This window comes from Heteronotia binoei, chromosome 4 (genome assembly GCF_032191835.1).
Source record: "Heteronotia binoei isolate CCM8104 ecotype False Entrance Well chromosome 4, APGP_CSIRO_Hbin_v1, whole genome shotgun sequence".
Taxonomy (NCBI): Eukaryota; Metazoa; Chordata; class Lepidosauria; order Squamata; family Gekkonidae; genus Heteronotia; species Heteronotia binoei.
This window is the reverse complement of record NC_083226.1, coordinates 92,875,879-92,888,583: the sequence shown is the minus strand read 5'-3', so window position 1 is coordinate 92,888,583 and position 12,705 is coordinate 92,875,879. Positions and strand designations below refer to the sequence as shown.

The 12,705-nt window shown below is 42.9% G+C and overlaps 1 protein-coding gene across 8 annotated transcripts in view; it reads left to right on the top strand.

Annotated features, from left to right (window-relative positions):
* The window catches only part of CSNK1G3 (casein kinase 1 gamma 3), a 133,343-nt gene that overhangs the window by 28,574 nt on the left and 92,064 nt on the right, over positions 1–12,705 (top strand). For 7 of the 8 annotated variants that reach the window (XM_060235537.1, XM_060235534.1, XM_060235540.1 and 4 more), the window contains one exon: positions 12,348–12,388. The exons of the other annotated variant lie outside the window; for it this stretch is intronic. In XM_060235537.1, coding sequence (XP_060091520.1) covers positions 12,348–12,388 — 41 coding nt within the window. The remainder of the gene's footprint in view (positions 1–12,347; positions 12,389–12,705) is intronic. 8 annotated transcript variants of the gene reach the window in all.

Below are 12,705 nucleotides of genomic sequence, written 5' to 3'. Positions count from 1 at the left end.
ATTCCCTTCCATCAGGCATCAATCAGACTGCTCTAATACCCAAAACAGGTGGTCGCTTTTTTCACATTCCTAGGAAGGAAAGGGGATCATTTTCCTCCTACCCATCCATTCAGGGTGTAGCCCTTAAGAGCATCTCCCAATGATAACCACATACCTTCCCAGTGTTCCTTACTTAATGCTCACGGACACAATTCACAATAGTCCCATCGACAATCACTTACCTTAAATTGCATTTCTGATAAGCACTGCCTCTGCAAGAAGAATTTCAGAACAAAGGACCTTCTCAGTCTGGAAAGAGCTCTGTACATTTTAGCAGAACATCACGATTCAACAGATGTTCATAACAAATATAAACACAGCCTTTCACATAAATCAGGAGCTGTTACTTTCAGTCTTTTGTCTGAAACACTCTGTCTCCTTAAAAAGGAAAGACACAAGTTGTGAGGGGAGCATTAAAAACGTATCTGTGGCTGAATTTGAATACTTTCTCATCTTCCACGTTCTTATACTGGACAAAATTACCGAGATCACTATTTCCAAATGGATTAAGACATATATTTTTGTGGTTTGCAAGGCACCACAGCAATTACTCCACATTATTTACCACCATTCTTCTGAAAGAAACATGCAAAATAACTACATGGTCTTTCCTTTTGTGAGATGTTAGAGCAGTTACTATATGCCATGTTTGCAAGACAAGTGCTACAACAGATTTTGCCACAAAGATCCACAGAAACATTCTCACTGCAGATCCATAAATCACTGTTAAATACCTGATATGCTGGACACCTGCTTCCACTAATGAATAAAGGAACACTGGACTTAATTGTGGATGATTCCTCATAAGTGGATAAAAGGTGTACAGGTTTACCTACGGCATCACTGCCATCTCCAGGCCGCTACTGTATTTATTCCTATATCAGGAGTAGCCAACATAAATGCCAAATAGAATAAATGTCAGATGTTTGAGAGCCGGAAGACATGAATGTCAGATGTTTGAGAACTGCAAGACAAGGAACGAAGGCAAATAGATGGGTGGAAGGAGAGGTGAAAAGAATCACCTTTAACTTTAAATGCCTTCTCCAAGCCGGCTGACAGGGTGGTGGGGGCTTTGACTCCTGAGCCACAATTTGGCCAAGCCTGTCCTATACTATCACTTTTCATTCTTCACTGTGTGATGTCCAGTGACTGTCCAAGGCTTTCTCTTCATCCTGTGATGGCTATTTCAAAAGCATCATCCCTTGCTTGCTGGAGCTTGTAGGAAGAGGAGTGTCATATGCTAGACCATGTGGCTCTTTCACACATATTGTGTGACTCTCAAAGCCCCCACTGTCTTGTCGACTGGCTTGGAGAAGGCATTTCTCTCTCTTTAAATCACTTCTCCAAGCCAGCCAGTAGCTTGGAGGATGCATTTAAAGTTAAAGTTGCTTTCTTTCCACCTCTCCTTCCTTCCTCCCTTCAAAAAAGTATATGGAGGTTGAGGTGATTGTGTCCTTCCTTCCTCCCTAACTCCCTCCTCCCTCCCTCCCTCCAAAAAAGTGCATGGAGGTTGAGGTGATTGTGTGCTTTCATAGCTAAATGCCTTCATCCCTCTATTGGTGTAAAGTTGGGGTGAGGAAGAGAAAAGATGTGCTCAAGAACAGGAAAAGTGGTTTTTGTGCATGAGCAGCTGTCTTGAAAAAGGTAAATAAGAGGAGCTCAAGTGCATGAGCAGTTGTCTCTGTTTGTTCCGCCATTTGGATAAGGGAGGGGAAGTGTGGCATATCTACCTCTATTAAATGAGTCCCATCCTCCTTGACATGGCTAAAATCATTAGGTTGATGTTCCACTCGGCATGTTGTGGAAACATAGCCTCCTCCCTTAAACAAACCATATGGATTTTGTTTGCTTGCTCATATGGAAGTTCCCCAATTTCAGTGATCTCCCCAGAATTCAGCCCCAGCACACACTTTCCTTTCCAACACACTGAGAAGTGTGTCTGCGGGGCAGAGGGAAGAGGGAGCATTTTCTTCGTTCTTTGAGAAAACACCAGTGTGATGCGGAGACTAAAAAGGCAAATGCAATTTTGGACAGTATTAACAGAAATATAGTGTCCAGATCAGGTGAATGATGGTATTACTTTACTCTGTTCTGGTAAGTCCTTTCCTGGAGTATTGTGTTCAGTTTTGGGTACCACAGTTTAAGAAGGATATAGACAAGCTGAAAGGGGTCCAGAGGAGGGTGACAAAGATGGTGAGGGGTCTGGGAGACCAAGTTCTATGAAGAAAGGTTGAAGGAATTGGGTATGTTTTCATATCCAAAAAGACACCCCTTGTCATGGGTACTGGGGACCCTGCAGAAGAAGCTGAGCCTGCAGAAGAAACTGTGCCCCTGCCACCTGCACCAGTGCCCCTGCCTCCTACTGGAGAAGATCCAAGCCCCCCTGCCTCGCCCTCTCGGGTGGCTCGTGTGCATGACCGCCTTCGTCAGGACCTCAGGGATTGGAGGAGGGCGGCATGCTCACGAGCAAGATGCTCCCTGAGCCCTGAGTTTTGAAAGGATTCTGGCCCTTCTAGGAGTGAGGATGCTTGAGTCTCAGCAGGATCCTGGCTGCCTCTCTGAGCCAGCAATTAGCCCAAATGGGCAACAGACAGCAGAGGGCTATATAGCTGTGGGCTTTGGGAGGAGGCTTTGTGGAAGCAACTAGTCACTTACCTGACGTTCTAGCATCCACTCTGGCTTTTGACTTTGGCTTCTGGACCCCCTGACTTTGGCTTTGACTCCTGGACCCCCTGACCGGCTTCTGAACCTCTGACCTGCGATATCTGGACTGTGATTTGATTTTGGCGCCTTGGACCCTCTTTGCTCACCGGCTACAGACCTTGGACTGCCCCTGGACTTTGCCTGACCCGGCCCCAGCCTGTGACACCCCTTTACTGATTCCCAAGCCATGTACCCCTGGAATGTGATATTGCAATGTAACCTTAGAATATTAATATGACACAGCAATGCCGATTTGAATTGGAATGGTCTTTCTTGCGCATAATAGAGACAAATCTAGTTCCTTCTAGGCCCCAGGCAGGCTGGAATGATGTCATGTCTGGTTCACAGGCTGGGCAAACTTGGTGGCTGTGCTGAAAGGCTAAAGAGCATCCATCTTCCTACTTCTGGAAATGAAGAATTCCAGGCCCAGAGAGGGACATGTAGTGGGCACAGCTGTAAAAGTTCCTTCATTTCTTTTAAGTCCTGTTATCTGGTTTAAAACAATTTATTAATAGCATATGGTAACAATATCAAATTATATCGTTACTATCCCTAACCCATATGATATTTTTCTAATCCCCCTCCCTCCTTTACTAGACTTCCGCCGATGTTATATACTTAAGTTCACTTATAAAGGTACCCTTACCCCATCAAAGTTCAATTTTCCCTTTTTCTTAAATTCATTGTTAAAAAATTGCCCAATGTCCTTTCAAATTCCACTCTTTTTCTAAATATCCTCTAAATTTCTTCCATTCCCTCTTAAACACTTCCAAATCATAGTCTCTTAAAATTCTTGTTAGTTTATCCATCTCACTCAATGATAAAACTTCCACAATCCAGTCCCATTTCTCTGGTATTTTTTCTTGTTTCCATAACTGCGCATATAATGTCCTAGCAGCTGAGAGCAAGTACCAAATTAAAGTTCTATCTTCTTTTGGAAATTTTTCTATTTGTAATCCCAACATATGACACTCCAATTTTCCATTGGTGTGACACTCTGCTTCTTCATTGGGTAATTGAATTGCTTGATGTGACGTAATTTACCCTAGAAAACAGGCAATCCTACCTGTCAGGATTAGATTTCTCCATCCTCTCCTCCCTCCATCCCTTCCTGCCTTCACCCCCCTCCTTTCTTCTCAAAGAAATCTCCCTCCAGAGGCTTTGTGTTTCCTCTGACTGAGCCTACTGTGCAAGATTTAGGTATTGTATCACCTCTCCCCCGTCCACACTTATTCAGCTAACCACTTATTCCTCTTGCATGCTTGAAATTGTTTGATTGGGATGTAACTATCTGAAAACCAATACCTATAATAAAATCCATTATTAACCAAAGGATTTTCAGTGGTCTATCTCCGTAAATATTGACAGAGATCCTTGCTCACCTCACCTCTTGTAGACTAGCCATTTTGAGCTAAGAAATATTAATATTCCCCAATAAAATATTAGTTGAGGTGTAACAGTTTAGCCTGGAGGTAGCTGAGAGGTGATATGATCACCATCTTCAAGTACTCGAAGGGCTGTAATATAGAGGATCACCTGATGGGCAACACAGAAATCAGATTGATTATATACTCTGCAGTCAGAGATGGAGAAGCTCCTAACAGTCAGCAAAAACAAGACCTGGAGCTGACTGCGGCTCAGATCATGAGCTACTCATTGCAAAATTCAGGCTTAAACTGAAGAAAACTGGGGAAGCCATTAGGCCATTCAGGTTTGACCTTGATCACATTCCTTATGAATATACAGTGGAAGTGAAGAATAGATTTAAGGGACTAGAGTTGATAGACAGAGTGCCTGAAGAACTATGGATGGAGGTTCATGACATACATGGCAGGTTCATGGCAGCAACCAGCACCATCCCAAAGAAAAAGAAATGCAAGAAAGCCAAGTGGCTGTCTGATGAGGCTTTACAAATAGCTGAGGAAAGAAGGAAAACAAAAGGCAAAAGTGAAAAGGAAAGATTCACCCAACTGAATGCAGATTTCCAGAGAACAGCAAGGAGAGATAAGGAGGCCTTCCTGAAGGAACAATGCAAACCAATAGAGGAAAATAATAGAATGGAAAGGACAAGAGATCTCTTCAAAAAAATTGGAGAACTCAAGGGAACGTTTCGTGCAAAGATGGCCATGATAAAGGACAAAAATGGTAGGGACCTAACAGAAGCAGAAGAGATCAGGAAGAGGTGGCAAGAATACACAGAAGAATTATACAAGAAGGATCTCAATGTCCTTAACAACCATGACAGTGAAATTGCTGACCTTGAGTCAAACATTCTGGAGTGTGAAGTCAAATGGGCCTTAGGAAGCATTACTAACAACAAAGCGAGCAGAGATGATGGTATCCCAATTGAGCTTTTCAAAGTCCTAAAAGATGATGCTGTTAAAGTTATGCACACATTATGTCAACAAATCTGGAAAATGCAACAGTGGCCACATCAGTTTACATTCCAATCCCAAAGTAGGGTAATGCCAAGGAATGTTCAAACTATCACACCATTGCACTCATTTCATGTGCCAGCAAGGTCATGTTAAAGATCCTACATGCTAGGCTTCAGCAGTATGTTGATTGGGAACTACCAGAAGTTCAAGCTGGGTTTCGGAGAGGTGGAAGAACTAAAGATTAAATTGCGAACATTCGCTGGATAATGAAGAAAGCACGGGAATATTAAAAATATATATATTTCTGCTTCATTGACTATGCTAAAGCCTTTGATTGTGTGGATCACAACAAACATTGGCAGGTTTTTAAAGAGATGGGAGTACCAGACCACCTTAAATGTCTCCTGAGACACCTGTATAAAGGTCAAGAAGCAACTGTCAGAACGGGATATGGAACAACTGTTTGGTTTAGAATAGGAAAAGGAGTTCGACAAGGATGTATATTGTCACCCTGCTTATTTAATTTATATGCAGAGTACATCATGTAGAATTCTGGCCTGAATGAAACACAAGCTGGAATTAAAATTGCCGGGAAAAGCATCAACAGCCTTAGATATGCAGATGACACCACTCTAATGGTAGAAAATGAGGAGGACTTAAAGAACCTCTCGTTGAGGATGAAAGAAGAGAGCACAAAAGTAGGCATGAAGCTCAACATCAAAAAAACTTAAGATCATGGCATCTGGCCCCATCACACGTTGGCAAATAGAAGGGGAAGATATGGAAGTAGTGACAGACTTCACATTTCTGGGGTCCAAAGTCACTGCAGATGGTGACTGTAGCCATGAAATTAAAAGACATTTGCTCTTTGGGAGGACAGCTATGGCGAACCTGGGCAGTACAATAAAAAGTAGAGACATCAGCCTGCCAACAAAAGTCCGTATAGTCAAAGCAATGGTATTCCCAGTAGTAATATATGGCTGTGAGAGCTAGACCATAAGAAAGACTGAACGCAGAAGAATAGATGCTTTTGATCTGTGGTGCTGGAGAAGAATCTTGGACTGCAGGAAGATCAAATGTCAGTCCTAAGGGAGATCAACCCAGACTGTTCCCTGGAAGGTCAGATGCTGAAGCTGAAGCTCAAATACTTTGGCCACCAAATGAGAAGGGAGCACTCACTGGAGAGGATCCTGATGCTGGGAAAGACAGGGCAAAAGAAGAAGAGGTCAGCAAAAGATGAGATGTCTGGACAGGGTTACTGATGTAACAAACACGAATTTGAGCAGATTTCAGAGGATGGTGGAAGACAGGAGGCCCTGGCGTGACTTTGTCCATGGGGTTGCAAAGAGTCGGACTCGACTGTGCGACTGAACAACAACAACAAACAACATAGAGGATGGTGTGGAATTTTTAATTTTTTTTTGCCTCAGAAGGTAGGACTAGAACCAGTGGGTTGAAATTAAATTAGAAGTGTTTCTGGCTCAACATTAGGAAGAACTTCCTAACAGTTAGAGCAGTTAGGGTTTGTAGAGTCTTTCGGGATCAAGTGCCGTGTTCTACTGGAGAAAGTTTTCCTTCCAGACGTTTCGTTCTCAGCTGCGGAGAACATCCTCAGTGGCGTTGCAGCCGGAGCAGGTGCTCAGACCTTCTTGGCTGCTGTGCATTGAGTGGGGCCAGGGCTGCTGGAGAGCTGCTATTTGTAGGCTGGAGGGGGTGTGATGAAAGGGCAATTGGTTTGTGGATGTGCCCATTGTTTGGTGGGGCTTCCTGGAAGGGTAGTGATAAGGAAACTGGCTGTTGAATGTGACCATTGTTCTGTGTTAATTGCTGGGAGTTAGAGCAGTTCCTCAGTGGAACAGGCTTCCTTGGGAGGTGGTGGGTTCTCCTTCTTTGGAGGTTTTTAAACAGAGGTTAGATGCCATAAGACAGCAATGCTGATCTTGTGAATTTAGGGGGAGGCAGGGGTCGTTTGGTAGAAATATAGGTGGCAGAGCTCATTAGCATATGCCACCTCCCTGAGCCAAAAGCAACCCGATGCAAGAAAGGAGAGCCCCAGGCAAGCAAGGCCTGTTTGGGCTGGTTAGAGATCCTGGGCAGCCCCTCCCCCCCGCCCCACTGCCCAAAATCACATAAGAAGTGGAGAAAGGGTGGCACAGGCTTCTGCAGGGTTTAATGAGGGCTGCAGGGGATGTGGCAAAGCTCCTGGTGACTGGCTGGCTGGCTGCTCTCCTAACGCAGGGATTGTTATGCATCTGCACCTACTATTCAATGGATAAGGAAGGGAGGGAGGGAGAGGAGGACCTCAGAAAGGTTCAGGAGCTTTGCCCCTGTGAGCTCCTACTGAGGCCTGGGGAGAGGTATTTGTGAAGTGCCTGCATTGTGCAGGGGGGTTGGACTAGATGACCTTGGGGAATCCCTTTCAACTCCATGGTTCTATGAAAACTTCCACCCAGCAGGTGCTTCACTTTGAGAGCAAGTAGAGGAGGGTCAGTCTGGCAAAGCAGTTCAAAATAGCATCAGTTTGTTTGCATGGGTAGTCATGACAAGAGTGGGCAGATTAGTAAGGCTGCACTGGTGTTTCTGCACCAGGAGTACTTCCAAGGTGGAGAACTGCAGGTGCGACCCTAAAAATCTGCTCAATTTGCTTTCCTTTCCTTATCCCAACCCCGCTTCTTTGCTCTCGTCTCCTACTCAAGAAAAAGAGCCAGCAGCTTTGCTGTCCTGTGGCCAGACTTTTGCAGAATGGGGAAACCCCTGACTGCCTGCCAGCTAGTTCTGGCTATGCGGAGCCCTGATCTGCCCCTGTAAACACAGGGAAGTGGAGAGACACCTGAGGCAAAAGCCTGTGAGGCATCACTTCTACCTGCAGAGGAGGGAGTACTTTGTTCAAAGTTCCCTTCTCTTGAATACATTCCCTGCAAGTGTGAAACTAACCTGTCTTTGAGACTCCTAAGTAATGCTCACTTTTCTTTCCAAAGGTGCTGGAGAAAGTGACCCGGGGATATTTCTCCTCATATTAGAGCAGCCAGGGCAGTTGTGGGATCAGATAGCAATTTCATGGGCAGTGTTTGTCTTCCTCTGCTTGGACTCAGTGTTGTCTTGACCTCGCTGCTTGCCTCAGTTTTCACCTCTGTAAAATGGGATTAGTAGAAACTAGCTGTATTGTGGTGTGTATGGCTGTGTGTGTGTATAGTAAAGCTCTTGGCAGAGAAGCTGCTTTACATTGTGGGCAGGGATGCTTACTAAAAGTGCTACCTGGAAAGGTTCCAGGTTTGCTGTCAGGAAAATATGATCCAAATGCCACTTCTAGTGAGTCTCTTTTCTTGTCCTTTAGCTAAGTTGTTAGCTTACTGCAAAGTGTCTTAGATTCAGGTGGGTAGCTGTGTTGGTCTGAAGCAATAGAATGAAGTTCAAAGAAATGTGCATGCACACAAAAGCTATAGCCAGATTTAAACTTGTGGGTCTTAAAGGTGCCACTGGACTCAAACTTTAATCTAATGCAGTGTCTTGTCCCCATTCCCCAGTTCTCTACCTTATGCTTCAGGCAGATCAAAAATATGTTGACTGCTGTGTGGGGTATGTGACCAACTGACCTCTTTGCTTCTGGGAACCATTGGTCTCATAAATTAGAGATACAAATTAGCTTCAAAGCTTGTATTGGAAACCACCTTTGATTCCCTTCTGGTCCCAATACACCTCTATCCATGACCGAAGAGATGTGAGGAACTCATGCAGTATGACAACAATAATTTTATTGTAAGTGCTCAAGAATAAACAAATGAGTTCTAATTATTAGTGTTTCAGTGAAAGGTAGAAACAACATAGGTGATAACAGAAATAACAGATAGAGAAAATAAATCCTGACAGGACTAACTGAATGTTCCCTTCCTCTAATGCCAAGAGACTCCCCACCCCTTGAGCGAGGGAACCATTCTGCTACAGCCTTTTCAGAAAGAACTCTCCTGACTGCAGCCCCTCCAGAGTGAATACTTCTACCTCTCTAGCTTGGCCTTTTATCTCCTCCCTTCCAGGTCCCACCCCTCTGGGCAAGTTTTCCCTCCAAAACTGCTGCCCACCCAATCAGGGAGGCAGGAGGGATCCTGGGAAATTTAGATCCTGTAGCTACTCTAATACAGGCTTCCCTTGAGCCTGTAGGCCTCACTAGGCCAAGGAACATGGAAGCAGATAACCTTTACAGTTAATAATGTAATATTTTACATCTCTAGTCATATCAGCAACCCCATCATAGGATATATTACATGCCTGTACATCAAATCATTAATCCATACATGTGCTGCAGATCATGTGGATAATCTTAATCATATCATTACTTCTCAGAGCAATGATAGCAAGTCTGAGGAAATAAGGATACTAGTGTGAAAAAGGACTGTGTGATAAGCACCTCTGTATTTTATCTCTACAGCATGGAACCAAATATTAGGGGCCAGTTTTCTTGATTCTCCTGTGGTGCACCAAAGATATATTAATTGAGGTCAAAACAAAGTCCATAACATGGGTTTATAGTGTGTAATAAGCAGTGATATGGGTTTTCTGTTAAAACTTTTAAGTATCTAAATGTTAGCAAAAAAAGTACAAGCACTACGGTTTGTCTGTGCTTCATATTCTATATTTAGTCCACATAACTGATTTGCAGCTGAACAACCCTGACAATTACAGATGACTAGATTGTATTAACATATGTAGGGTGGGAAATTTTCCTATCCACATCACTGGTGGTCAAAATCCAATAATATAGCTTTTTCTTTGAAAGATGTGTGCACATGGAAAAGACACCCAAAAAGTTTTTTGTTTTTCCTTTGCTTCTCCCTGAATCCTCAGAGTGCCTCCAACTCCTTATTTCTAGAGAAAAAACTTGAGTAAGGGATATCATTGAAGAATGAGATATTTGATTTTTATTTGGTTTAGTATTTTATGTGTTTTCTATGTAGTCTGCCTTTCTCAAAGCTCTTCAGTTCAGTCTTACCTATTACAGGAAATGGTGGTCACTGTGGACAGAAAATACACTTGACAAAATACAATGGCAGAAGGGACAACTGAAGTTTGCCAAGCATCTAATATACAAAACTAGTTCTTTATTTGGCAGTACATGTGTTTCAAACAATTACTTGCCAAAATAAATGCTGATGCTCAGTATTAGAAACAAATAAATCAGGGGTCGCCAAACTTGCTTAATGTAAGCCACATGGAATAAAAATGTCAGTTCTTTGAGAACTGCAAGACAGGAACATCAGATGTTAGAGAGCTATGAGAGAGGGAGGAAGGAAAGCAAATGGGGGGAGAGGTGGAAAGAAAGCAACTTTAAATGCATTATCCAAGCCACCAGCTGGATATGGATGGCCACCCGGACTCTGTCCCTGAAGAACCGGGTGAGGTATTACAGGCTGTGGCTGGTTGGTTGTATCAGAGCCGGCTGAAAATCCATCAAAGACGGAAGTCCTGTGTCTGGGTCAGAAGGGGGTGGGGAGTGGAATCAGGCTCCCACCCTTCGATGGCACACAATTGACGGCATTGACCGAGGTGAAGGGCATGGGGTGTTCCTGGATGCCTCTATCTATGGAGGCACAGGTCGCTGCCACTGCAAGGGCTGCCTTTTTCCATCTGAGGCGGGCCCAGCAGTTGGTCCCCTGCCTTACCTCCCATGATCTAGCCACAGTGATTCATGCAACATTCACCTCCAGATTAGACTACTGTAACTCTCTCTACATGGGGCTTCCCTTTACCCTGCTCCGGAAACTCCAGAGGGTGCAGAACGCAGCAGCCCGGTTGTTGGCATCAAGGCCTACGTGGGTGTGGATGCATCTAGTGCTGCGCGAACTGCACTGGCTACCTCTCGAGTACTGGATCTGGTTCAAGGTGTTGGTCCTTACCTTTAAGGTCCTTTACGGCCAGGGGCCTGCATATCTTTGGGACTGCCTCTCCCCATATGAAATGCACCCCCCCCCGGCTCTGAGGTCTGCTGCTCAACATCTCGTAGTCCCTGGTCCTAAGGACACCTGGCCGGCTTCAATGAGGGCCAGGGCCTTTTCCTACCTGGTGGAATGAGCTCCTGCTGGAAATCCAGGCCCTGCAGGATTTATTAAGGTTTTGCAGGGCCTGTAAAATGGAGCTCTTCCGCCAGGTTTTTAATTAATCCAGCAGGTGTCTTTGAAAGTCATCACTTCCCCCAGCATTTCACCATTATGATGTTATGCTATTCTGTTAGCCCTCAGCTGCATGCTGTTTACCTCCTATGTCTGTAAGATTGTTTACTGTGCTGCTCCTGTTTTGTAATAGTTGTTTTTATGATTTTTTTTAACTTTGTTGTTGTAAGCCGCCCTGAGCATGCTTGCGGTATAGGGCAGGATATAAATCTAAAAATTACATTAAATTAAAAATAGAAATGCCTTCTTCAAGTTGACTGACGGTGGTTCGAGCTCAAAGAGCCATACAATATGTGTGAAAGAGCCACATTTGGCTCCTGAGTCAGTTTAGCACCCCTGATCTAAATGAATGAGTTTATTTTAGAAATTAAGGTAACTTGCGAGGTTAAAATAAAATTCTGTGTATCATTTACACAACATTTATTTTCACACTTTTATTGTAGAAGGGAAAAAATGGCCAACAGTAATTTTCTTTACATACCCATCTTCCTCAGTTCATGAGTTTTTTATAACTCCTTAGTCATTTCTGGTGACAGCAGGCTGATTGGTTTTTTAAACTGGAACTCTATTACACCTCATACCTTGGAAGAAATTCATCTTACACTATGTTAATATTAATTATAATCAAATGTTTCATTATTTTTGGAGAAGCAGAGGGTTGTAGACTGTAGCCTAAGTGAATTGTTTGTGTTTGCTTAGTATGTGAAGCACTGTTTTCAAGCTGGAATTATTACTGCTTTTTCTGTTGATTGAAGGCATCTGAATTGGACAAAAGCTATGGTAGATGTCCAGTGTAACATTCTAGTTTAAGCATAAATCATTTAACTAAAAATTGTATAATTTATTTTTTCTATTTAAAGAATGTTACTGCCATTAAGGTTAAATGTACTTTGATACTGATAAAATTCTGATTTTTATAGTCTATAAATGTTTGAAAAAGAATAGATACTGAGGAAAATAACTTGCCTTCAATAACTTTTAGATAGATTTTTTAGCAAATACTTTTACAATCTGTGTTCAATGAAAGAGCTGAAAAGTCTAACATTCTTGTCTTTTTATCTTTAAGGAAAAAATTTATATACAAATGAATATGTGGCAATTAAGCTGGTAAGTCATCATACTCAATATTCAAAGTATCTATTATCAGCTATGCTTTCAACAAATTAAGCTCAATAGGATTTTTTCCCTTCCTTTTTCCCAGTGGAAATATTAGAAATCATATGTTTTCTCTATATTAACGATTAGTGATGTGCTTTTTAAAGTAAAGCATTAAAATGTTTTTATCCCTATTTCCCCCCAAAACAGTTTATATATAGTTTTAGTTAATTACAGGGTGTGTTCAGCTGTCCAATTCTCAGATTTTCTTGCAAGTTTCATATTCTTTCATTTAGAAATATAAACACTAAATAAAACAAGCTAATGTG